Source organism: Panthera onca, chromosome D2, assembly GCF_046562875.1.
Source record: "Panthera onca isolate mPanOnc1 chromosome D2, mPanOnc1 haplotype 2, whole genome shotgun sequence".
Taxonomy (NCBI): Eukaryota; Metazoa; Chordata; class Mammalia; order Carnivora; family Felidae; genus Panthera; species Panthera onca.
This window is the reverse complement of record NC_138349.1, coordinates 53723399-53750448: the sequence shown is the minus strand read 5'-3', so window position 1 is coordinate 53750448 and position 27050 is coordinate 53723399. Positions and strand designations below refer to the sequence as shown.

The 27050-nt window shown below is 36.4% G+C and overlaps 2 protein-coding genes across 9 annotated transcripts in view; both read right to left on the bottom strand.

Moving 5' to 3' along the window:
• Positions 1–19907, bottom strand: part of CFAP70 (cilia and flagella associated protein 70) — a 102807-nt gene extending 82900 nt beyond the window's left edge. For 3 of the 6 annotated variants that reach the window (XM_078434405.2, XM_078434407.2, XM_078434408.2), the window contains exons 1-2: positions 16557–18247; positions 15380–15566 (exon numbers count right to left, since the gene is read on the bottom strand). In XM_078434405.2, the coding sequence (XP_078290531.2) occupies positions 15380–15566; positions 16557–16619 (250 nt within the window). In that variant the 5' untranslated portion in view covers positions 16620–18247. Of the gene's footprint in view, positions 1–15379; positions 15567–16556; positions 18248–18276 lie in introns of those variants that run through there. The other 3 variants (XM_078434406.2, XM_078434404.2, XM_078434403.2) reach the window with 2 other exon arrangements.
• Positions 19908–20011: 104 nt separating this feature from the next.
• The window catches only part of ANXA7 (annexin A7), a 35562-nt gene continuing 28523 nt past the window's right edge, over positions 20012–27050 (bottom strand). For all 3 annotated transcript variants that reach the window (XM_060642424.3, XM_060642426.3, XM_060642425.3), the window contains one exon: positions 20012–25474. In XM_060642424.3, coding sequence (XP_060498407.3) covers positions 25352–25474 — 123 coding nt within the window. In that variant the 3' untranslated portion in view covers positions 20012–25351. The remainder of the gene's footprint in view (positions 25475–27050) is intronic.

The following is a 27050-nucleotide window of genomic DNA, read 5'->3' as shown; positions in this document are numbered from 1 at the left end:
TTTGTCCACATCCTTGTCAACACTTGTTTTCTGTTTGTTTGTTTTTTTATAGAAACCATCCTAATATGTAAGAGGTGATATCTCATTGTAGTTTCGGTTTGCATTTCTATAATGATTAGTGATGTTGCACATTTTTCATGTGGTCATTACCCATTTGTAGATCTTTGGAGAAAGTTCTATTCAAGTCCTTTGTCCATTTTTGAATCAGGTTGGTTTTTGTTGTTATATTCTGAATATTAATTTCTTATCAGATACATGATTTGTAAATATTTTTCTCCCATTCTGTGGGCTGCTTTTTTACTCTGTAGGTAGTGTCTTTTAAGGCACAAGATATTTAAATTTTCGTAAAGTCCAATTTCTTCCTTCCTTCCTTCCTTCTTTTCTTTTGTTCTTTCTTTCCTTCTTTCTTTCTTTCTTCCATCTGTCTTTCTGTCTTTCTTTCTCTTTTTTTCTTTTGTTACCTGTGCCTTTAGTATCCTATCCAATAAATCATTACCAAATCTAACATCATGAAGCTTTGTCCTTTATATTCTTCGAAGCGTTTTGTTGTTTCAAGTCTTGCATTTAGGTTCTTTATCCATCCTGAATTAATTTTACATATAGTGTTAGGTCCAACTTCTTTCTTCTGTATGTGGATATCTAGTTTTCCTAGCACCTGTTGTTGAAAAGACTGCCTTTTCCTTATTAAATGGTCTTGGCACCCTTGTCAAAAATCATTTGACCATATGTGTGAGGGTTTATTTCTGGGCTCTCTATTCTATTCCATTGTTCTATATGTCTCTCTTTCTGCCAACATACTTTTTTGATTACTCTAGTTTCGTAGTAAGTTTTGAAAACAGTAAATAAGAGACCTCAAACTTTGCTCTTTTTCAAGATTTTTTGGCTATTTGGGGTGTCTTGGATTACATATGAATTCTAGGATGGGTTTTTCTATTTCTGCAAAAACAAAAATTGGTGTTTTGATAGTGATAGAATTGAATCTGTAGATCACTTTGGGTAGTATTGGCATTTTAACAATATTAACTTTTCCAATTTATGAATATGGGATGTGTTTCAATTCATTTGTGTCATCTTTAATTTCTTTCAGCAATGTTTTGTAGTTTTCATTATACAAGTCTTTCATCTTCTTGGTTAAGTTTTTTTTTTTCTTTTTTCTTTTCAAAAAAAATTTTTTAATGTTTATGTATTTCTGAGACAGAGAGAGACAGAGCATGAGCGGGGAAGGGACAGAGAGAGAGGGAGACACAGAATCAGAAGCAGGCTCCAGGCTCCGAGCTGTCAGCACAGATCCTGACGCAGGGCTGGAACTCACAAACCATAAGATCATGACCAGAGCTGAAGTCGGTCGCTCAACCGACTGAGCCACCCAGGCACCTCACTTCTTGGTAAAGTTAATTCTTAGATACTTTACTCCTTTTGATGGAATTCATTTATAACTCACTTTTCATGTTGCTCATTGTTAGTATATAGAAATGCAACTGCTATTTGTATGCTGAATTTGTATCCTGGTGCTTTACCAAAGTCATTTATTCCAACAATTGTGTGTGTATGTGTGTGTGTGTGATCTTTGTTTTCTACATATATGATCATATAATCTGCAACAGAGATCATTTTACTTGTTCCTTTCCAATTAGGATGCCTTTTATTTCTTTTTTCTTGCCTAACTGCTCTGGCTAGAACTTTTATTATTATTTTGAAAAGAAGTGGTGAAAGCAGGAATCTTTGCTTTGTACTTGATCTTAGAGGAAATGCTTTCAGTCTTTCACCATTAAGTATAATGTTCACTGAGAAATTTTTATATATGGCTTTTATCATTTTGAGGTAGTTTCGCTCTATTTCTACTTTGCTAAGTGTTTATTTCATGAAAGTTCTTGAATTTTGTCAAATGCTTTTTCTGTATCAAGTGAGATGATTATGTGGGTTTTTTCTTCATTCTGTTGATTTGATTTATTATATTGACAGAGTTGTATGTTGAGCCATCTTGCATTCCAAGAAAAAGTACCACTTGGTCATAGTGTATAATCCTTTTAATATGCTGCACAATTTGGTTTGCTAGTATTTTGTTGAGCATTTGTGCATCAATATTCATAAGAGACATTGGTTTGTAGTTTTCTTATAGCAACCTTGTCTGGCTTTAGTGTCAGGATTATGCTGGCCTCACTGAATGAGTTAGGACATGTTCTCTCCTCTTCAATTTTTTGGGGAAGTTTCAGTAGTATTGGTATTAGTTCTTAAAGTATTTGGTAGAATTCACCAGTGAAGCCATCAGGCCCAGAACTTTCCTTTGTTGGGAGATTTTTTTTTTTTATCACTGATTTACTCTCTCCTCATTAGTTAAAGTTCTATTGAGATTTTCTTTCTTTGTGATTTAGTCTGGTAGTTTTGAATCCTTGTGAATTTTTTCATTTCATTTAGATTGTCTAATTTGTTGGTGAACAATTTTTCATAGTACCCTCTTATATTTCTAATTTGTTATAATTGGTAGTAATAGCCCCATTTTAATTTCTAACTTTAGTTATATGCATCTTCTCTCTTTTTTCTTAGTCCATCTAGCTAAAAGTTTGTGAATTTCATTGATTTTTTTAAAAACGACTTTTGGTTTCACTGATTTTCATTGTTTTCTTATTCTGTATTTTGCTTACCTCTCCTTTTGTTTTTATTATTTCCTTTCTTCTGTGAGTTTTGGAATTTTGTTCTTCTTTTTCTAGTTCCTTAAGTTGTATAGCTATATTGTTGATTTGAGATGTTCCTTGTTTTTTAAATTTATTTACTTACTTTTAATTCCAGTACAATTAATGTACAGTGTTATATTAGTGTCAGATGTACAATATAGTGGTACAGCCACCTAGGTGGCTCAGTCAATTAAGCATCTGCCTCCTGATTTCGGCTCCGGTCATGATTTCAGGGTCATGAGATTGAGCCCTGCTGTGAACACAGAGCCTGCTTGGGATTCTCTCTCTCCCTCTCTCTCTGTCTCACTCTCCCCACCCCAAATGAACAAATATTTAACAAAACAAAACAAAACAAAACAAAACACCAGTATAGTGGTACAAGAATTCTATATATTACTCAGTGCTCATCATAAGTGTACTCTTAATCCCCTTCACCTATTTCACCCATCACCCCACCCACCTCCCTCTGGTAACCACTAGTTTGTTTGGGTTAAAAGTCTGTTTTTTGGTTTGTCTCTTTTTTTGTTTCTTTGTTTTGTTTCTTAAATTCCACATGAGTGAGGTCATATAGTACTTGTATTTCTCTGACTTATTTCACTTAGCATTATATCCTCTAGATCCATCTATGTTGTTGCAAATGGCAAAATTTCATTCTTTTTTATGGCTGAGTAATATTCCATTGTATATATTTATCACATCTTCTTTATCCGTTCATCTATCAATGGACACTTGGGTTACTTCCATATTTTGGCTATTATAAATAATGCTGCAATAAACATAGGGGTGCATATACCTTTTCGAATTAGTGTTTTCATATTCTTTGAGTAAATGCCAATAGTGGAATTACGGGATCGTATACTAATTCTATTTTTAATTTTTTGAGGAATCTCCATACTGTTTTCCACAGTGGCTGAACCAATATGTATTCCCACTAACAGTGCATGTGAGTTTCTTCTACACATCCTCACCAACTCTTTTGTTTCTTGTGATTTTTTTTTCATTTAAATGGGCTATACTTTCATGTTTCTTTATACACCTTATTTTGTTGTTGTTGTTGAACATTGATATCTGAATCTAATAATGGGATAAATCTGGAAATTAGATTCTCCCCCTTCCCAGGGTATACTGGTTTTTTTTGTTATTGTTTTTGTTTATTTTTGTCATTGTTGTAGGCTGTCTCTGTGCTGAAGGTCAGGCTGAGGTGTAAAATTAAGGTCTTTTCAGGTCTTTTCTGAGCCTTTCCCTGGACATGCATGGTCACATTCAACTTTTCCCCTTATTTACAGTTGTTTTTAAGTGCCCTAGGAAAGAGGGGAAAAGGATACTGCCCTTTAAATCTCCGGTAGTTTCTTCAACCAGAGAGGAAGGGCCTTACAACAGTGTAATGGAGAGAGGAGGCTCTTTATCTGCACCTCTGTGATCAGAAGCAACAATTGGCAAACAGAGCACAGATCCACTATATTTGAAGGACATGGTCCTTTTAGCTCACCCTGGCTCCAGCAAGCTACTAGAGGAACACATACATGACTCCCTGACACAAGCCTAGAGGGATGGGGGATGAGCAGCTGCTACTGTGTTAAGATCTGAAATTAACCAAACTTAATCTTAATTTGCAATCCAAATCTTCTCCTGGAAGTTGCAAGCCTTCCATAGACTCCAGAGTTTCAAAGCAGTTATATCAGATAAAATGTGGCAGTGCAAGTGTTGTCCTGAGGAGGAGACAGATTCCTGGTGCTTCTTACTCTCCTGTCTTCCCAGAATCTTCAAAAGTATTCTTTGTATAATTTTCAAAAATATACTCTATCTGTAGTAAAGCCCCATTTTCTTCCTAACACTGTATTCTTGGGTTTGTTTTGTTTTGGCTCACTTGTGCCAGAAGTTTGTCTAGTTTGTTAGTCTTTTAAATAAGCAGGCAGATTTTTTTTTTGTAGCTCTTTTCTAATGCTTATTTTTCAATTTATTAATTTTTGTTCTTAATTCTGTCTTTTTATAGTCTTTGGGGTTCTCTGTTGTTTAAGTAGCTTCTTAAGTATTTAATTCATTTACTTTAATCTTTTTTATGTTCATTAAGAGAACCATTTTATTAAAGATAGACCTTAACACATACCATAATTAAACAATTTTTTAACCTTTTGGGCATGTGTGCATTTTTTAATACACTCAAAGCTTCAAAAATGAAATGGTCAAAGCCCTCTTTCATCTTCTTAGGAGACTTATACACTGTTAACAAACTCCCACTAGCAAGAGGAAACTTTCTTTTATACAGCTTAACTCTAGATGAATTGGATAGAAGAGGTTCTCTGCATGAAGTAATCTCAAGAAGAATCTGAGGGGAAGATGACAGACACTATACTGCAAAGGGTACTCATGGTCTCCAGAAAGAATTTTTTTTTTCTGTTTTTACAGCTACCTTCACAGTTTCAGTCTAATTTGTGGGCTCTGTGCAGAGGACTCATTAATTGGTGTCCTTTCTTTCACTCGTGAGCAGACAGTAATGCTTTATCCAGTGGTGTTGAGTTTCATGACTCTTCTTACTACCAAAGATGCTTATTCCCCTTTAAGAATAGAATATATCAAATTAAACTTTTTATTCTGAGATAATTTCAGATTCACATGTAATTGTGCAAAATAATAAAGAAAGCTATCTTGTACTCATTTTTTCCCAGTGGTAGCATCTTGCATAATTACAGTAAAATATCACAACCAGGAAATTGACATTGATACCGTCAAGATACAGATCATTTCATCACCAGAAGGATCGTGGTTATTCTTTTAACCCATGTTACCCTTTTAGAGTCACCTCCACCATCCTCCTTCTTAACACCAGACAACCACTAATCTGTTCTCCATTTCTATGCTTTGTCATTTCAAAAGTCTTCTATAAATGTAATTATGCAGTATATACCTTTTAAGATTGGCCTCATCATTCAGCACAGTTCTCTGGAGAACCACTGAGATTGTTTCGTGTACCAGTAGTTTGTTCGTAGTATTTCATGGTTTGGCTGTACATTTATTTAACCCATGGAAGGACATCTGGGTTGTTTCCAGTTTTTGTCTATAAAGGTGTATAAACTATATAGTGGTTTTTGAGTGAATATAGTCTTCATTTTTCTGGGATAAAGGCCCAGGAGTGCAATTTCTGGATCACATGGTGCTTTGCATGTTTTATTTTTAAAGAGATTGCCACACTGCTTTCTAGACTGACATCTGACATTCCCACCAGAAGTTCTAACATTTGACATTTCCAGAAGGAATGTATCAATGATCCAGGTTTTTTGCAACCTTGTTGGAATTTGGTGTTTTCACTATTTTTAATTTAGCCATTCTGATATGTGGGTAATGATAGCTGTGTGGTGATATCTCATTGTGGTTTTGATTTGCACTTCTCTAAAGGCCAATGATGTTGAACACTTTTCCATATCTTTATATGCCATCTGTGTATTTTCTTTGGTAAAATGTCTCTTCATGTCTTTTGCCTATTTTCTAACTGTATTGTTTGAAGTATTTTTTACGGTTAAGTTTTGAAAGTTTTTTATATATTTTAGATACTATTGCTTTGTCAGATTGTGATTTGCAAATATTTTCTCTCACTATGTAGCTGGTCTTTTCATCCTCTTAACAGAGTTTTTCATAGAGCAAGAGTTTTTAATTTTGATTAAGTCCAATTCGTCAAGTTTATTTTCTTTTATGGCTTACGCTTTTTGTGTTCAAAGCTCTTTACCCAACTTTAGATTCCTGAAGATTTTCTCATTTTTTCCTTAATGTTTTGTAGTTTCACATTTTACATTTAAATCTGTGATCCATTTTGAGTTAATTTTTGTATAAGTTATGAGATTATTATGTATAAGATATGACTAAATTTTTGTATAAGATATGTATAAAGTTCTCTTTTTTTGCCTGCAGATATTCAATTGCTCTAACATCATTTGTTGAAAAGGCTACCTCTCCCACAATAAATTTATTTTTTACTTTTATAAAAAGTCATTAGGCAGTGGTGCCTGACTGGTTTTGTCTGTGGAGCGTGAAACTCTTGATCTCAGGGTTGTATGAGCCCCACATTGGATATTAAGAATGTAAAGTTCTTATTGGATGTAAAGATTACTTAAAAACAAAATCTTATAAAAAATCATTAGGCACATTTGGATGGGTCTATTCCATTCCATTGATCTATGTGTCTATCCTTCCACCAACACCACACAATTTTAACTAATGTAGCTATATAATAAATCTTGAAATTAACCATATTGATTCTTCCCATTTTATTCCTTTCCAAAATTGTTTTAGCTTTTCTAGTTCATTTGCATTTCTATATATATTTTAGAATAGTCTTGGGGCACCTGGGTGGCTCAGTTGGTTAAGTGTCTAATTCTTGGCTTTGGCTCAGGTCATGATCTCACAGTTTGTGAGTTTGAGCCCTGCACTGTCAGTGAAGAGGATGCTTGGGCTTCTCTCTCTCTCTCTCTCTCTCTCTCTGCCCCAAGATAAATAAATAAATAATCTTAAAAAAATAGAATAGTCTTGTCCATATGTACAAAAAAATCTTTCTGGGATTTTGATAAGAATTACATTCAATCTTTGTATCAATCTGGGGAGAAATGATATCTTAACTATGTTGAATCTCCCAGTCCATGAATACAGAATGTCTCTCCATGTACAAAGACTTTTAAAACTTTCATTCAACAGTGTATAGTTTTCAGCACATAAGTGATAAAAAAAGTTTTGTTAAATATACACTATTTCATTTAAAAAATCACTTGTAAATGATGTATTGTATTTTTAGTATCAATGTCCATGTATCTATCACTAGTATATAGAAGTATAATTGATTTTGTCGATTACCTTTCATCCTATGATCTCACTTTTTCTTTCTATAAGTTTTGCATATTCCTTGATATTTTCTACAATCGTGTCATCTGCAAATAGGGGCAGATTTATTTCTTCTGTTCAGATCTATATGCCTTTTATTTCCTTTTCTTACTTTATTGCACTTTCTAGAACTTCCAGCTCTATGTTTATAAGAGTGGCGAGAGAACACCTCATTCATTTGTTCTCAACCTTAGGGGTACAGCATTCCATCTTTCACCGTTAAGTATGTTAGCCTTTATCAGGGTGCAGTTCCCTCTATTTGTATTTTTCTGAGTTTCTATCATGAATTGGTGTTAAATTTTGTCAAATACTTTTGTTGTTTTGTTGTCATGCTTTTTCTTCTTTTGACTATGAACGTAGTAGAATACATTGATTAATTTTCAAATACTGGAATCAATCCCATTTCATGAAGTTGTATAATTCTTTTTATGTATTACTGAATTCTATTTGCTAGTATTTTGTTAGGACTTTTGTGTCTATATTCATGACAAACATTGGCCTTAAGTTTTCTATTTTTGTACTGTCTTTGACTGTTTTAGGTATCAGTGTAACACTAGCGCCATAAGATGAATTGAAATATTTCCTCCTCTTCCATTTTCTGGAAGATTGTGTAGAATTAGCGTTAGTTATTATTTTAACTTTTGGTAGAATTCTTCAATGAAACTATCTGGAGATAGTTTCAACTGTCTTTGAAATCCTGGAGATTTCAAATTATGAATTCAATTTCCTTGATAGTTACAGGGCAATGTTATTTATAGGATGAATTGTGGTTTGTGTCTTTCAAAAAACTGGTCCATTTTGTTGTCAATTTTATGTATGTAGAGTTGCTCATAATATCTATTATTCTTTTAATATCTGTACCATCTGTGATGTTATCCCATTTCATTTCTAATATTGATAATATGCGGTGCCTCTTCTCTTCCCCCACCACCGGCCTCTGGTCAGTCTTACTAGAGGTTTGTCGGTTTTCCAAATAACCAGCTATGTTACTTGTTTCACTGATTGTTTTCCCTTTTGTTTCTGTTTTTCATTTCATTACTTTATACTTTTATCTTTATTATTTTCTTCCTTCTGTTTGATTTGGGTTATTTTTGCTCTTCTTTTCCTAAATCCTTAAAGTGGCATTTAGGATTACTGATTTGAGACTTTTCCTCTTTTTTAATGTATGCATTTAGTGTGATAAATTTTCTTGGCAGTGCTTTAGCTACGTCCCACAAACTTTGTTACCTTGTGTTTTTATTTCCGTTCAGTTCAATGTATTTTTTTGTATGTCCCTTGAGACTTCCTCTTTGACCCATGGATTATTTTGAAGTGTGTCTTGGGGTGCCTGGGTGGCTCAGTCAGTTAAGCGTCTGACTTTGGCTCAGGTCATGATCTCATAGTTCGTGGGTTCGAGCCCCACATTGGGCTCTGGACAGCTCTGAGCCTGGAGCCGGCTTTAGATTCTGTGTCTCCCTCTCTCTCTGCCCCACCCCTGCTCACACTCTTTCCCTCTCAAAAATAAATAAAACATTAAAGAAAAAAATGTGTGTCTTTTTGTTTTCAAGTGTTTGGAGTGTTTCCTGTTCTGTATTATTGATTTCTAGCTTGATACTATTATTGTCACAGAACACATTATTTTAGTTCATTTAAATTTGTTGAGGTTAAGTTTATGACACAGAATATGATTTTAGTATGTGGTCTGTGGGTTTTTGAAAATAATGTATATTCTGCTATTGTTGGGTGTTCAATAAATATTGATTAGATCTTGTAGGCAGATGGTGCTGTTGAGTTTTCCTATATACCTGTTGATTTTCTTCCTTTTTTTTAAAATATTTATTTATTTTTGAAGGAGAAAGAGACAGACTGCAAGTGGGAGAGGGGCAAAGAGAAAGAGAGAGAGACACAGAATCTGAACAGGCTCCAGGCTCTGAGCTGTCAGCACAGAGCCCAACACGGGTCTCAAACCCATGAACCGTGAGATCATGACCTGAGCCAAAGTCAGATGCTTAACCAACTGGGCCACCCAGGTGCCCCATACCTGTTGATTTTCTATCTTACCTGTTATTCTATAAATTGAGAGACAGGAATTTATGTCCCCAACTATAATTGAGTGAACATGTCTACTCCCCCTTTCAGTTTTATCAGTTTTTGCGTCACATATTTTGTAGCTCTGCTGTTTGGTGCATACATATTTAGGATTGCTAGGTCTTCTTGGTGGGTTGACTCTTTTATCATCATATAATGAACTTCTCTGTCTCTGGTTATTTACTTTGTTAAGTCCACTTTATATGATGCTAATATAATCACTTCCACTTTTTGATGAATATGTGCATAATACATCTTTCTCTATCCTTTTACATCTTACCTGACTATATAGTTATATTTTGAGTTTCCTGTAGACAGTATATAGTTAGGTCATGTTTTTTTAAATCCACTCTGCAATCTGTCTCTTGATATGTTTAATGTAATTATTAATATATTAGGGCTTAAGTCTCCTAGGGGTTGCCTGTCCTCTCTTTTTCATTTGTTTTCTTTTTTCTGCTTTCCTATAGATTGCATGAACATTCTTTAGAATTCCATTTTATGTATAATACATTTAAGTGTATCTATTTGTATAGATTTTTTTAGTGATTGCTCTAGGCAATACATTATACATACATTACTTCTTACTGATATCATCATTATATTTGTTTGAGTGAAGTATAGAAATCTTATCTCCCTTTCTGTCCCTTTGCCTTCCCTGTTTAAAACTGCCTAAAATATTTTCTCAATATACCTTTAGAACTGCATCAGTGTTATACTTTGTTTCAAGTATCAAACACAATTTAGAAAACTCAAAGAGAAGGAAAGCTTACTTTATTTATCCAAATTTTTGCTTACCATATTATTTCTTCCTTCCTGGTGTTCCTAGGTTCTTTCTTTTATCACTTTCAGTTCTCTTTAGAGAACTTCCTTCAGTCATCTTTCAACTGAGGTCTTGATTTCCCCTTCATATCTTTTCTCTGGGTATTGGATTCTGGGTGACAATTCTTTTATCACTTTAAAAATATTATGCCATTCCTTTGGGGCCTCCATGGTTTCTGATGATAAATTGATGTCATTCTAATTGTTTTCCCCTGGTTTCAGATTTTGTTCTGTGTCTTTAGTTTTCAGAAGTTTAATTATGTTTCTTAATATGGATTTCTTTGGTTTTATCCTACTGGGAGTTTGATTAGCTTCTTGAATGTGTAGGTTTATGTCTCTCACAAATTTGGGGAATTTTCGAGCTTTACTTCTTTGAATACTTTTTCAGCCCCATCCTCTTTCTCTCCTTCTGAGACTCTGATGACACTGTTAGATCTTTGTCATAGTCCCACAAGCTTCTGAGGCTCTGTTCATATCTTTTTTTTTTTAATGTTTATTTATTTTTGAGAGATAGAGACAGAGCACAAGTCGGGGAGGGGCAGAGAGAGAGAAAGGGCGACACAGAATCTCCAACAGGCTCCAGGCTCTGAGCTGTCAGCACACAGCTGACACAGGGCTCAAACTCGGGAACACCAAGATCATGAAGGCTGAAGTCAGAGGCTTAACCGACTGAGCCACCCAGGCGCCCCTCTGTTCATATCTTTTTAGTCTAGTTCCTCTATATTAGTTTGGATATTTCTATTGTTCTATCTTCCAATTCATTGATTCTTTCCTCTGTCTCCTCCATTCTGCTGTTGAGCCCATTCATTGAGCTTTTCATAACACTCGTTGTATTTTTCTGATCTAAAATTTGTTTTTAAAGTATATTTATTTTGAGAGAGAAAGTGCATGTGCATGAGTGGAGGAGGGTCAGAGAGAGAGGAGGAGAGAATCCCAAGCTGGTTTTGTGCTGTCAGCACAGAACCCGACATGGAGCTTGATCTCACAAACCATGAGATCATGACCTGAACTGAAGAGTTGGACACTGAACAAAATGAGCCACCCGGGCACCTCTGATCTAAAATTTCTATTAGGTTCTTCTTTATAACTTCTATTTCTTTCTAAGACCTTCTATTTCTCTGCTGAGTCCTTCTATTTTTTCATTGTTTGCAATCGCTCACTAAAACCATTTTTCTCATGGCTTTAAAAAAATTTTTTTAATGTTTATTTATTTTTGAGAGGCAGAGACAGAGCATGAGCAGAAGAGGAACAGAGAGAGGGAGACACAGAATCCGATGCAGGCTCCAGGCTCTGAGCTGTCAGCACAGGGCCCAACACGGGGCTCAAACTCATGAGCTGTGAGATCACGACCTGAGATTAAGTTGGACAATTAACCAACTGAGCCACCCAGGCACTCCAATCTCATGGCTTTTTTAAATCTTAGTCTAATAATTCTAATATATCTGTCATTCTGTCATCTTGGTGTTAGCATCTACTGATTTTCTTTTTTAATTCAGTTTCCTTAGGTTCTTGGTATGATGGGTGATTTTCATGCAGTCTTGGACTTTTTGTATGTTATGAAACTCTGAACCTTAAATCATCTGTTTTAGCTGTTGTTGTTGTTGTTTACACTGCTCCAATAGAGGAAGGGGAGGGGCATTGCCCCATTATTGCCAAGTGGAGATAGAAGCGTATCTCCACTCAGCCTCTATTGATACTTGAGGGGGACAGCTCCTCATTACTCTTGAGAAGGGGTGGGAGTTCTGGTTCCTTACTTCTTTTCCACTGATACCACAGTGGGTGTAGTCTCATTACGAAGACGAGATGGTGAGTCTCGACCCTACACTAGGCCTCATACTACCACAGTGGGAAGTGTAAAATGGTTATCTTGATACTTGTTAGATTGGGGCAGAAGTCTAGGCTCCCTGTGTGGTCTCCATTAAAAACCACATGGTGAGAGAGAGGTCATGGCTAGATAGCACAAAGGTCCTGGTTTCCTATTTCGTATGCTCTAAAACCACCAGCTGGGGCACCTAATTTCAGCTTTGTGAGAATCCAACTCTACATCCCCTACCCAGCTGGGGTGTGAGTGGGTCCACATTTTTTTGTGTGTAGTTAGTGTTTGGCTGGAGCAGAGAAGTTACTGTCTAAAAGTTTTGTGTCTTGCTAGGCTGCGCTTTTCCTGGTCTTTTGATTAGAGAAAGCAGACTTCTGTTTTTTATTTGGTCTGCACTCATTCATTCATGTTTCTAGGCTGCTGGCTTCTTCAGCATGAAGTCTGGAATATATAAGGCAAAAAGAAAACCCAAGGAACTCACCACTGCGTCATACCTTATGTCTCAGGTTTCCTTCTTCTTTAAAAAAAAATTTTTTTTAACATTTATTTATTTTTGAGAGAACAAGAGCAGGAGAGGGGCAGAGAGAGAGGGAGACACAGAATCCAAAGCAGGATCCAGGCTCTGAGCTGTCAGCACAGAGCCCAATGCGAGGCTCGAACCCACTAACCATGAGATCATGACCTGAGCTGAAGTCAGATGCTTAACTGACTAAACCACCTAGACGCCCCTCAAGTTTCCTTCTTCTCTCTTCATTGCAGAGTCTCTTATGTTTGTTTTACATATGAAGTCCAGGGTTTGCACCTGTCCTTGGTGAGAGGAATAGGGGAAAGTATATATACTCCACAGGTTCTGTTTTAAATCCTTACTTATTGCTAATGACTGCACTTGAAAGCATAAATTTATCTTAAGAATTACTTTAGCTATATCTCACAAGTTTTTGATATTTGGTGTTTTACTGTTGATTGACTCGAAATGCTTTACAATTTTTCTTATGATTTCTCCTTTGTCCCATGAATTATACTTAACTACGTCTTAAAATTTCCAAATGGATTCTTTTTTTCTGTTTTTGTTATAGATTTCTAATTTTGTTGACTGTTGTATTTTACTCAGAAAACTTAGTCTGTAGGCCATTGATTCTTTGGTATATGGTAGGACTTGCTTTATTGCCCACTGTTTGGCCAGTGTTTATTGTATAAATGTTCCATGTGTGTTTTAAGAAAACATGTTATTTAATGATTGGCATAATCCTATGATTACTACTTATTAGGAAAGACTTTTTTCATCTATCCAATGGCTAGACACATATGATGGGGAATGGACTTTTTTTTCTTTTTGAGAGTCTAGGCTGTGGTAAAGGGGGTAGTCTCAGTCTCAACTCCCAACTACCGCAGCCCAAGGTCTTTGTTTGTCTAAGAGCATTAAAACCTAAGCCCCTAGATTTTGCAGTACTGCCCTCTCCCCCAACACCACCACACACCAATAGCAGCTGTTCAAGAGTTCCAGGTTCAGTCCCTGCTTTGCTTCTAGAACAAAGGGCTTGCCCTTTCTTTCTCATGAGTTCAGTGACACATTTAAAACAATGTTCCAGTTCTGCTTTTCCCATTTAACATGACAAGGAGGGAGGCAATTAGGAGACTTGACACTCCTCTTATTTGAGGTTGGGATTAACAGAGAAGCACAGAGCAAAGAAGAAAGAAGTAGAAAAAAGTGGTCAGAGAGCGTGGATCAGATGGATGCCTCCATGGGTAACTGATTTCCAGTTAGGCAAGAGCTAGGAATCACTTTTCTGGAGCAATGCTTCCCAGGAGTCACCTGAGACTTTTGTTCCTACATGCAGCTTCCTAGGCTCCTCTCCTGGCAATCATGAATTTAGTCTTCTAGGGTGGGACTCTGAAAACTATTTTCTCCCAGAGCCTCAGGTGACTCTTATGGAAAAAAAAAAAAGGTTTAGAAAGTAACGTTCTAGAGTACTGTATGATTCCCAGGTCTTCCTTCCCTAGGTCTGAGATCTTGGAATCTGTGGTTTTGGCAAGAACCATAGGAGATGTTGCCACTACAAAAATAACTAAACAAAAATTAAGAGTACAGGTAAAAAAAAAAAAAAAAAAAGCCAAGGGGCACCTGGGTGGCTCAGTCGGTTAAGTGACCGACTTCGGCTCAGGTCATGATCTCACAGTTCATGGGTTCGAGCCCCACATCAGGCTCTGTGCTGACAGCTCAGAGCCTGGAGCCTGCTTTGGATCCTGTGTCTGCCTCTCTCTCTGCCCCTCCCCTGCTCGTGCTCTGTTTCTCTCTGTCTCTCAAAAAATAAATAAATACTGTGTACTCAGAACCTGTAAAAATGTGGATACAGAAATCATATATTCATTAATTCATTCAACAAACACTTTTTGAGCCCAGTTATGTCCTTTTATGTCTAGGAGCTAGAAATTCTGAAATAAATAAGATACAAACCTGAATTTCAAAAGTGTACAGAAGTACTGTATACAGAAGTACAGACAAGATTGCCAGGTAAAATACAAGACCCCAATTATTTTTTTTTAAGTTTATTTATTTATTTTGAGAGAGAGCTCATGCACAAGTGGGGGAGGGACAGAGAGAGAGGGAGAGAGAATCCCAATTAGGCTTCTTGCTGTCAGCATGAAGCCCAACATGGGGCTCAATATCACGAACCATGAGATCATGGCCTGTGCTGAAATCAAGAGTTGGACGCTTAACCCATTGAGCTGTCCAGGTGCCCCACAAGCTGCCCAATTAAATTTGAATTTCAGATAACCAATGGATAAATTTTTAATATAAGTATGTCCCAAATTTTGTTTTTCAGGGTTTGTTTGTTTGTTTTTTCCTAAATCTGTCAACCCTAAATATAGGAATATTTAGGAAAAGCTCTCAACCCAACTCCGGAGGCAAGGGCTGCAAAGTTCAGCCAAATGTCAAAAGGTCTTTGATACAAATTGATTAGAATTAGCAGGCCATGGAGATTGCTGCCAAAAGCAGCTAGGTTTCAAAGTATACCACATTATTCCTAGGTTAAGAAGGTAAGGTGTGTTCATTTTCCCCCCAAACAACTACTAAATACCTCAGAATCTCCTTATAACATACTCACATAATTAACATTTTTAGTACCACAGGACTTACAGAACACAGGTTTGTGGGCGAGGTCATCCAAAGTAATTCCTCCTTCAGGATTGAACTCAAAGCTGCTAGTGAAGTTGTATTTTGCAGTTCCTTCTGGAGAAACCGTAACTTTTGCAGAGTCTCCCAGAACCACTTGACTGAATTCTGCACGAATAAAAGTAACTGGAGTATCTCCTTTAAAACCTTTCTGTTGACAGAAGGATGATACACTTTACAATTTTACTCAAATAGAGAATTTTCCTATACATCTGGAAACTCATTTTGACTTGACCTAAATAGCATTTTCCGTGTTTTCCTAACAAACTATACCACATATACAAAAAGGTTAGGTAGGTAGAAAGTCATTTAAAAAGTCTAGTTGTAACTAACTGCAACATTCTATTTAAATACCATTATGTTGGAGTTTTAAAAATAACTTTTCTTGTGTTTACATGATTATAAAAGTATATTGTGAAACATTTGAAAAAGTGAGAAAAGCACATGGAAAACAAATCACCTGTAATTTCACTCTAATATGTAAACACTATTAACATTTTAGAATATATTTTTTAGTGCTTTCCAGTGAATATATATGCACGTATATGTAAATATATATACAAATATGTACACACATTTATACACACCTTTTATACACCTTTTAAAACAAAGCAAAATATTATTCATTACATCCTGTTTTGCAATGAGCTTTTGACTTCATAATAGTGAATGAATATCTGCCATTTCATTATTTTGTAATTTTTATAGTTAACTCATATTGTAGTTTTTATTTAAATTCATCAAATGAAATTAATCACAAGAGAAACTCTGGAAGAATTCAGATATTTTTCAGGAGAAAAGACCTGCGGTCTATGAAAACAAAAATCACTTCTTGTTTCACCGGTAAAATTTAGTATTCAAGTTGCCAGGTATTTTACACACATAGTGATTTGACCTGCTGATTATATAGTCGAACAAAAAGGAAAACTGAGAAAGTAGTACCCAGGGCAATGTTAAGTAAGACCAGCAGGTCAGGTGTTATAGGAGGGTGCAAAACCATTTCTCCTGCTGCTGTTTCCAATACATCTTCCCCCAACCTGCAGGTAGATGTTTGACAGGGAAACCTGAACTCAAAGACAAATGTACTTTCAAGAAGAATGAATAAACTAAGGCCTTCTCAGATTTCCAAAGATAACATTACCAAGTCATATCCATCTGTCACAGTGATCTGCACAGGTCTGCCTGTTGATGACACCTGCTCCATATCAGCACTTGGGCAAAGTCCCTCTGGTCTTCTCTGGTCTCTGTAAATACAATGAATCCACCTTTCCCCTCCAGTACCATAGCTGTAGAAGTACCCATATTATATCATAACCAATACTAGGGGATAACCTAGGAAAATGCCATAGTCCCATCAATGTTTTGTGCCCTTTTCAACCTTTGCAGCTAGACAGGCAGTATTTTACAGAGTTGTTCACAAGGAGGATTACATCAGTTAGTACTAAAATGATCCTTATATGTGTAACTAACCCATAAGCACAAATCATCACAAGACATAGAGGGTAGGAGTGCCATCTCCCTTACTCCCCGCTGCCCCCCACATCTTCCATAGTGTTCTTTGGTAGACTTTTTTTTTTTTTTTTTTTGATGTGCAAAGTTCCCCTCAATGGTTCCTTAATCTCTCACTTTTACAAAACTATACTTTGAGCACAGGAAGGAAACAGCCATACGGAATAATGGCTAGTCCATTGGCAAAAGTCCTGACATACGTCTTATTTAGTCAATGATATTTTTAAATTATTTTACAACATTAAGGACACAATTTCAAAAATTAATTGGATATGTTTAAGAAAGATTTTCTGACTCAATTCAAAGTGGAACTTAAGGCAATTCAAATGTTTACTGAGGGCATACTATGCTGTGTCTAGGAGTGGTGGTACAAAAAAGGAGCTATCTAGTGTCCCCAGGCTATATAATTATTCTGCCTCTTCTCAGCTACTCCCTCAACCTTTAGTCATCTAAAACAGGTCACTTGTTTAACACCATGTCCTCAGGCTCAATCACAGCCTAAGTGACCCTGACAATTTTCTTGTCAAGTTCACATTTGAAAATGACCTTTTACATCAGTTTTCTTCTTTCCTTTTCAATAGTATCACGGGAATTAGACCTTCACTAGCCTGATCTTGGACAAAAGCCTAATTTCTCTGAGCCTCAGTTTCACCTTCTGTAAAATATATAATTTAACTTCTGATGTTTCACATTTGTTGTGAATATCCACTAAAACTGCTTAACCTATGAAGCACCGCACAAGTGGTATTATTAATACGCACTGCTTTTCCTGAATGCTCAAATACTCCCTTACATACAAGGAATCTCTCTCGTATTTACAGTCTCTGAGTGCCCGGCACTTTGCCTTGTCTTAGCGGCGTATTTACTGAATAATGAATGCAAGAAATCTGGCTAGTTACAAGTGATGGTCAGGGCAGTCAGTGGGGGTCGGGGAGGGGCGCTCCTGTTGCCCCCAGCAGACCTGCACTTCTTGTCATATCGCTCCTAAGAAAATGTAAGGTAACAGTCAAATCAGAAAAGGTTTGATGAAGGAAACCATGTGAAGGGGTGTGGTCTGGGGACACAGGCTTAGCGCCCGCTTACTGCCGGAGACCTCGGCGCAGAGCCAGAAAGGGGTCTAAGTCTGGATTCAGGTGGGAGGTCCGGGGTTAGCGGTAGCTCCTGCGCCTAGCAGGGTCGGTGGCATTTAAGTCTGTACCCGAGTGCACTGCGTTGGGATGCGGTCCCAGCGTTTCACTCTGGCTGTAGCTGAAGAGAAGCTGTTAACGGGGTGTGGTCGCAGGTCCACGAAGGAGAGATTGCGGGGGGGTGGGGGGGGCAGAGGGTTTTCGGAGGAATTACAGCCGTCTTACCTGAGGCAGCCACAATTGCGTTACCCGCAACTATAGCAACTAACTACCTCTCGCGAGAACTTAGTTCTGGCATTCTTTACAAGTTTATCCCTAAGACTCGCGATAATGGTTTCTGGTGGGGGGAAAACAGCTGTCTGCGCCTGCGCTCCAGGAACTAGGCGCTTGAGTGGCAGTTTCTGTTGCCATGTTCGCGGGTGCAACTTTGCTTTAGCTTAACTGCAACGTTTTCTAACTTTGGATTTTGTTTTCTCGACCTTTTCCTTTCAATATCCCTACATAAATAGTTGGAAAACCAAGAGGAAATTTACTTAAAAATAAAATAAAAGCCTTTATTACACGGCTTTGAAAACCGGTCATTTAAATCTTTCTCCATGAAAAATGCAGATGAGTTATTTTAAAAGTGAGCCTCTCACACACTGTTGGTGAGAGTGCAAAACAGTCCTACTTCTGGTGCTCAATACTTATACAATAAATAGACTTGAAGTATATAATACTAATCCAAAGTTTTAATACATTTGAAAACACCAAGGGTTTTGGAATAATAGCAAAAACGTGGAAACAACCCAAGTGCCCGTCAGTGGATGAGTGGATGACCAAATTGATTATATAGTCACAAAATAGCATATTACAAAGCAGTCTAAATGAATTAACTGCAACTACACGTGGATGGGTCTTAGCAACATACATACTTTCAAATGTTGCAATATTAAGAGCCATTTTGAAGGGGCTCCCACTGGTTAAATTTGGGCGTCAAAATAAACAATGATAATAATGATTACAGTCCATTGAGTAAAATAGGGATACACAAGTTCACATGAATATAAATAAATGGAGAGAAAGGAAAAGAAAGCTAACAGAATGCCAACCCAATAAGAAAGAGGAAATGATGGAAACAGACAATTACCATTTGGCACACACTATATAAGTGGATGCTAAAGTTGGTGAGAGGAGGTTTGATGAGAAGAGAATATTGGCATGATTTTGGAATACCAATCAGTTACAAAGGGGAAATTGTGAAATGAAACCAACAATACCATGTGGTTGAGGTTAACATCACCAGGATTGGGAGGAGTCTACATTGCATGCCTCCTGATGAGACTCACTGGGAAAAAGAAAGCATCATTTTGTGCTATTCCTGCCATCAGAGAGACTCAGGTTTTAGGCCACCCCCTTGAAAGTAAGTGCTGTACTCTTTAAAACTGTCAAAGACATGAAAGACTGGGAACTGTTCCAAAGGAGTCTGAAGATATATGCCAGCTACATGCAATATGTATTCCTGTATAGTATTTTGGACCAGAAAAGAGACATTGTTGTGACAGTGGGCAAAATTTGAATGGGCTTAATGGATTGGATGGTAGTGTACCAAAACTGATTCCCTGATATGGAAGTTTGTTTGCTTTTATATAGGACACTATTTAGAGGAAAATACACAACAGGGTGTTTAGGAGTGTTGGAACATCAAGTCTGTAGTTTGCTTTGTCCACCCTCAAAATGTCCAGAAAAGGACTCATAGTAAGGAATATATGCATATGCACATATACATGTAAATAAAGTGATCAATGAAGCAATAAGGTGTTAACTATATGAGAATCTGGGTGAAAGAGATGTGGAAATTCTTTGCTCTGTTTTGGCAACTTTTCTGTACATTTAAAATTATTTCAAAAATTATTAAACTATACACACACACACATACTACTCCCATTGGAAATGTCTTAGGATACAAAACTACCACAGCCAAATTTTAAAAATAAATTTTATTTCTGTTATAAACATATTAAAATTATAAAAATTAAGAAAAAAAATCTTTTAAATGTTGCAGTGTTATTAGTAATTAAAACAAATAGACCTATGGAACTACTGAGTAATTTCTCTCTGGATTTTTTCCCAGGTGAGGGCTCTGAGTGAATTAGTACTGAGAGAGCCATCCTACCTTGCCCACGAAATACTTTTTTTACATAATAAGCAAGGGTTACGGCCAAGTCTTTGTTAGGGAACTGTTCTAGATCACTCATGATGCCAAGGCAAGAAAGGATAAGTAACAGGTGTCACTTCCTTAAACATAATTAACCCTTTATCATTAGATTGTGGAATGCCTGAGGGTAAAACCTTGTGTTATATAGTTCTTTTATTCTCCTGGAATGCATAGCAGTGACCACTCTGAATTTCTTATAATCCTTACAAGGAAAGGCATTCAAATGTTTTTTGACAGATTTAAAACATCAACTTTGCAAGAAAACAAGGAAAAAGCCCTTTTTAGTGCCACAGAAAATACAACAGTACCAAAAATCAGAATTAAGTCATCTACATATACAAACCAATTTGGGGGACAAAAAAAGTTCTATCATCTAATAAAATTCAAACTCTTTAGTTTGGGTTTCAGAAACCTCCACTAAATGACTCACTATCCCAACAAACTCCTTTCACATTACTCCAAAAAAATTGTTTCTAATTAGCTAATCTGTTATTTCCAGTCAATTTATTTCTGACAACATTCATTAATACAATCAAATGTATTGCTCATCCTCAAATTGATTTAGAAAGTCAAAGTAATCACTATCAACATCCCTGATGGATATTTTGCAGAAATGGACAAGCTGATTGGGTGCCTGGGTGGCTCAGTTGGTTGAGCGTCCGACTTCAGCTCAGGTCATGATCTCACAATTCATGGGTTCGAGCCCTGCGTCGGGCTATTTGCTGACAGCTCAGAGCCTGAAGCCTGCTTCAGATTCTGTGTCTCCCTCTCTGTCTGCCCCTCCCCTGCTTACACTGTCTCTGTCTCTCAAAAATAAACAAACATTAAAAAAAATTAAAAAATAAAATTCGTATGGAAATGCAAGAGACAGAATAGCAAATGCAATGTTGAAAAAGAACATAGTTGGAAGACTCACACTTCCCAATTTATAACTTATTACAAAACTACATTTATCAAGTATTAAGTGTAGCTTAATCAAGGCATAAGGATAAACATATAGACAAATGGAATACAGTTGAGAGTTCAGAAATAAAGTAAGAGTGCCATGACAATTCAGTGGGAAAAGAATAGTCTTTCCAACAAATGATGGTGGGACAACCATATATCAAAATGCGAAACAAATAAGTTGAACACCTTCACACCATTTATAAAAATGAACTAAGACCTAAATGTAAAAGCTAAAAACATTAGAATATTAGAAGAGAACATAGGGGTAAATCATGTTAACCTTGCATTAGACGATTGTTTCTTAGACATGACACTGAAAGTACAAGCAACCAAAGAATAGAAAAACTGGAATCAGAATTTTAAAGTTTTGTGCTTTAAAATCAAAGAACACCAGCAGAAAAGTAAAAAAGGGGCACCTGGCTGGTTCAGTCCATAGAGCATGCAACTCTTGATGTGGGGTCATGAATTTGAACCCCATGTTGGGTATAGAGATTACTTTAAAAAAAAAAAAAAAAAAACTTAAAAAAAAAGGAAAAAGGCAGTCCACAGGAGAAAATCTTTGTAAATGTATATTGTGTGGGTATATAATTTTTTGTGTATTATATTTTCTATCTTAAAAAACTTTTCTGACTGGGGAGTGACTGCCTTCTCCCTGGTTAGCCCATTCAGAGACAGCAAAGGCCCCCAACTAGGAGCATGCCTTTGATATGCAAACTAACCAATCCAGAGCCTTACCTCTTACGTTTGGCCCTGAACCCGAGGAGGCAATATTTCTCTACTTTAATTATCCTAGAGCCAGGTAAGAGGACACTAGAGACCACCCATATAGCTCAAAAATTACCAAAATTATTCAAACTAGCCAATACTGAATTATTTATCCTATTCAACTTTGCTTCTCCCTCAGAAACCCCAATAAAGGTCATGGCCTAAGCATTCCCCCCTGGCCCTCCTCCTGACCACCCTGGTGTCTTTCCCATATGGCCCTGTGTGTGCAGTGCCTCTGTTCTCTAGAAAGTTTGAATATAATAATGTTCTTGAGCCTCTCTTGTGTCTCCTCTTATGGCTGAACCTAAACTGACTTCATAAAAACACACAGAAGCATACAAAATAAAATAATATCTGATAAGGGTCTACTACACAGAATATATAAATAACCCTTACAACAATAAAGAGACAAATAACCCAATTTTAAAATGGAAAAAGTATTAGAAAACATTTTTCCAAAGAAGATATGCAAATGGCCAATAAGCACAAGAAAGGGAAATTTACAAATCAAAGCCACAATGAGAGGTCATTTCACATCCACTTGGCTATAATCAAAGAGACAGATAATGATAGTGTTGGTGAGGATGAAGAGAAATTTAGTAAAAAAAAAATTTTTTTTGGAAACTGGGATCACTGCTGGTAGGATTGTAAAATGGTGCAGCTGTTGGAAAAGTCTGGCAGATCCTCAGAAAGCTAAATATAAAGATAGTATATCATTCAGCAATTCCACTCCTAGTTCCATGGCCAAGAGAACCGAAAACATGTGTCCACATAAAAACTTGTACATAAATGTTCACAGCAACATTATTCATAATAGTTAAAGGTAAAAACAACCCAAATGTCCATCTGTTGATGAATGGACAAAAAAAAAAAATGTGTGTCCTTGTTACAGTGGATTATTTAGCCTTAAAACAGAATGAAGACTGATTCATACCACAACACAGATGGACCTGAAAAAACAGTATGCTAATTGAAAGAAGCCAGACACAAAGGGCCACATATTTAATGATTCCATTCATATGAAAAGTCCAAAATTGGCAAGTCCATAGAAACACAAAGTGGATTAGTGATTGCCACGGGCTGGACAGGAGGAGGGGGAATGAGGAGTGACTACTGATAGGCATAAAGTTTCTTTTTGGGTGATAAGAATGTTCAAAATTAATTATGGTGATGATGGCACAGATTTGTGAATATGCTAAAAACCACCGAGTTGTACACTTTAAAAAGGTGAATGGTATATGAATTATATCTAATTTTCAAAAGGTTTAAAAAATATATTTTATTGATCATATCTTTTCTTTCCTTAATACTTTACCCCCATTTCTCATCTTTACCAAATCCCATCACTGTTACTTTTGTAAAACCTACATCCAAACTGAACTTTTTCAGTGATACTTTTATTTATTTATTTATTTATTTTATTTTGGGACAGAGAGAGACAGAGCATGAACGGGGGAGGGGCAGAGAGAGAGAGGGAGACACAGAATTGGAAACAGGCTCCAGGCTCCGAGCCATCAGCCCAGAGCCTGACGCGGGGCTCGAACTCACGGACCGCGAGATCGTGACCTGGCTGAAGTCGGACGCTTAACCGACTGCGCCACCCAGGCGCCCCTCAGTGATACTTTTTTTTTTTTTTTTAAATTTATTTTTTTTCAACGTTTATTTTATTTTTGGGACAGAGAGAGACAGAGCATGAACGGGGGAGGGGCAGAGAGAGAGGGAGACACAGAATCGGAAACAGGCTCCAGGCTCCGAGCCATCAGCCCAGAGCCCGACGCGGGGCTCGAACTCACGGACCGTGAGATCGTGACCTGGCTGAAGTCGGACGCTTAACCGACTGCGCCACCCAGGCGCCCCTAAGTGATACTTTTAAAATATATGTTTATATATTTTTGAGAGGGAGATAGTGCAAGTAGGGGAGAGATGGTGAGAGAGAATCCCAAGCAGGCTCCTCACTATCAGCGCAGAGCTCCATGTGGGGCTCGATCCCACAAACCGTGAGATCATGGCCTGAGTCGAAATCAAGAGTCGGACGTTTAACCAACTGAGCCACCCAGGCAACCCTCAATGATACTTTTTTTTTAAAAAGTAATTAACATCCATCTTAACCCATTATCCTTCTACCCATGTATCTTACCTTATGCCACAATTGTACATAGGTCTAAGAGTAAGGTTGTATCTTATGCCAACTTATATGCCCCTTGGTATTTACACAAAACTGTTCATTGAATTATAATTCATATTTACTATTCTTCTCCTCAGTTCTTAGTACAATCATTCATAAAATCTATTAAATTTCTGCTTTGTGCCAGGGAGCTTCACACAAAGAACTACGGTTCTCATCTCAGCAGAATTTATAATCTAACATTTACCACTTTTTTTTGGTGTCTTTTTATTTAGAACCCCCAATATATTATAAATTTCCTTCCTTCATATTTCTCCTGGCTACCCACTATAATGATCAATATACTCAATAAGTAATTGCTCAGTACTGGGGGTAAACCAATGGGTGTTGCAGTCATCCTCCTATACCACTAACTGAGCTCCTGAACACTTCTCCAAAGAGCTAGCACTCAATTTTCCCAGTGATGCTTTAAGCTTCGTTCACTCATTAACTGAACACCTCCTACATGTGAAGCTTCACTTTCTTGAATCATGATTAAATTACAACTAATTCTTAAAGTCATAATTTTTTTTTTACACTTGATCTTAGCCAAAAGGCCGAGAAGCTATTTCATAATTTTTTTTTTAAAGCCAAGGGCCAATAAAGATCTTTAGAGAATTTTAGTAGACAAAAAAAAAGTAGGCTATATATTTTATGCACATAAACATATAATCCCTTTTTAAAAAGTTGTTACAGGCAATACTCATCTATTCACTATGTGGAAAGTTTAGTGTTTATAAATATAAAATACCAATTTGTGTAAAATAAGATGCAAATTACTCTTCTATGTCAAAAGAGCTGAATTTTTTAAAAATATAGTTTTGATATACTACCAACTATAACTGTCCAATGGACCTAGGGGGCTTTGGAAGGCAGAGTTTCAGCAACTTTTTTTTTTATTCATCATCATTACAGAGAATTAGAGATTGCTGTGATTTTTATTCAATTTGGGACCCTGATTAGAGTAAGAACAGTGAGAATTATGCCTTACAAATATCGCGTTAATACTACATCATCGTGATATGGCTTCACGTTGATTGTATATAGAGAAAAAAATAACATTGGAATTAAGGCAATAACCACATGTGCAAACCAAGCACAATACCCTGACACAATCCTTAGTAAAAAGCTCTTTTGGTTTGGTGATGGTTGATATTGCTGCATGCAGGTCAGCCACTGCTTTGAAGGATATGCTGTGAAGAGCTTCATTTATTTAAAAATCCCTCCTACTGGCCCACAATGGCCAGCAGAAGCCTTCGGTAATCTCCACTTGTGTCACTTACAATCATTGTGCTCAGGGTCTTCTGATACATCTGTTTGAACATCTGTTTTATTTGTACAAGATCAATCTACATGCAAGAGATGATATTTTTGATGTTAGAAAAAAGCTGTTAAGAGAAAACTGGTATTATTAGAATTATTCTTTAATAGTGAAAAGAATATAATTATAATCAAAGCAGAGAGGGAAAAAAAACACACCAAGTGACTGACATTTAATAGCTACCATTTATACCACTGCTAGCATCATCCAGTGAAAGGCTAATTTACTGTTCTGTAAAAATATTGAATAAGGGTGGTACTAGTCTCATCTATTATTCCAAAAAATACTGGTGATTTAAAAACCATTTAAAAAATAATAAAACCATTTGATAGAATGGTTATTATCAAAAACAGAAAATAACAAGTGTTAGCAGGATGTAGAAAAATTGGAACCCTTGTGCACTGCTGGTAGGAATGTAAAACAGTATAGCTGCTGTAGAAGAAGATATGGTGATTCCTCAAAAAAAATAAAATAGAACTACCATACGATACAGCAGTTCCACTTTCAGGTATGTACACAAAAGTGAAAGCAAAGACTCAAGCAAATATTTGTACACCAGTGTTCATACTAGCCAAAGGTGAAAGCAACCTGTCAATTGACAGATGAATAAAAAGAAGGTATTGTATACATACAATGGAATACTAGTCAGCCTTAAAAAGGAAAGAAATTCTGACACATGCTACAACATGGATGAACCTTGAAAATGTTATGCTAAGAAAGAAGCCAGTCACAAATGGATAAATACTGTATGATTCCACTTATACAAGGTACCTAGGGTAGTCAAATTCATAGGAAGAGAAAATAGAATGGTGGCTGGTGGTTGCCAGGGGCTGGGGAGAAAGGAGAATGGTAAATTACTGTTTAATAGGCATATAGATTTTTAGTTTTGCAAGGTGAAAAAGTTGTGGTGGTATGGTTGTACAACGTGAATGTACGTAATGTCATTGGAATGCATACTTTAAAATGATTAAAATGTTAAGTTTTATGTTGTATATATTTTATTACAATTTAAAGAAAAGATCGTGCTTAGAAAATTTAGGTCTAAGTACAAATACACAACTTTTTAAAAAACATCATATGATGGTTGTCTTTTTAAAAATGATTTACCTTCTCTAGTATAATTTAGTGGCATAGGTTTTCTTTCAATTAAGAAAGAACTCTAATAAATATACAAAGTCAAAGAAAGGAAAATATTTGAGGTATATTTAGATAAAGAGATAAAGATAAATTTTTAAAAATTATTTTATAATTAAAAGCTATGCTAAATGTCGAGAATTTTATTATCCAATAGGATTAATCTTTCACAAAATTTTTTACATTAGCAAAATGAAAATGAAAAGATAAATATTTTCCAACTTGATATAACCCAGTATTCTCTGCAGACCTCCTCAAGTAGGAAAAATTCTTGGCACTGGCTACACTGAGACACAGTCGTCTGTTGCACTAACTTAAGCCTCTCTCACAGCATGAGGAGAATGAACACTGTACTTCACACAGCCTCCGCCAGTAGTGACAAAGGAACTCTTACTTACTTATTTATTTAGTACATGAAATTTATTGTCAAACTGGTTTCCATACAACACCCAGTGCACATCCCAACAGGT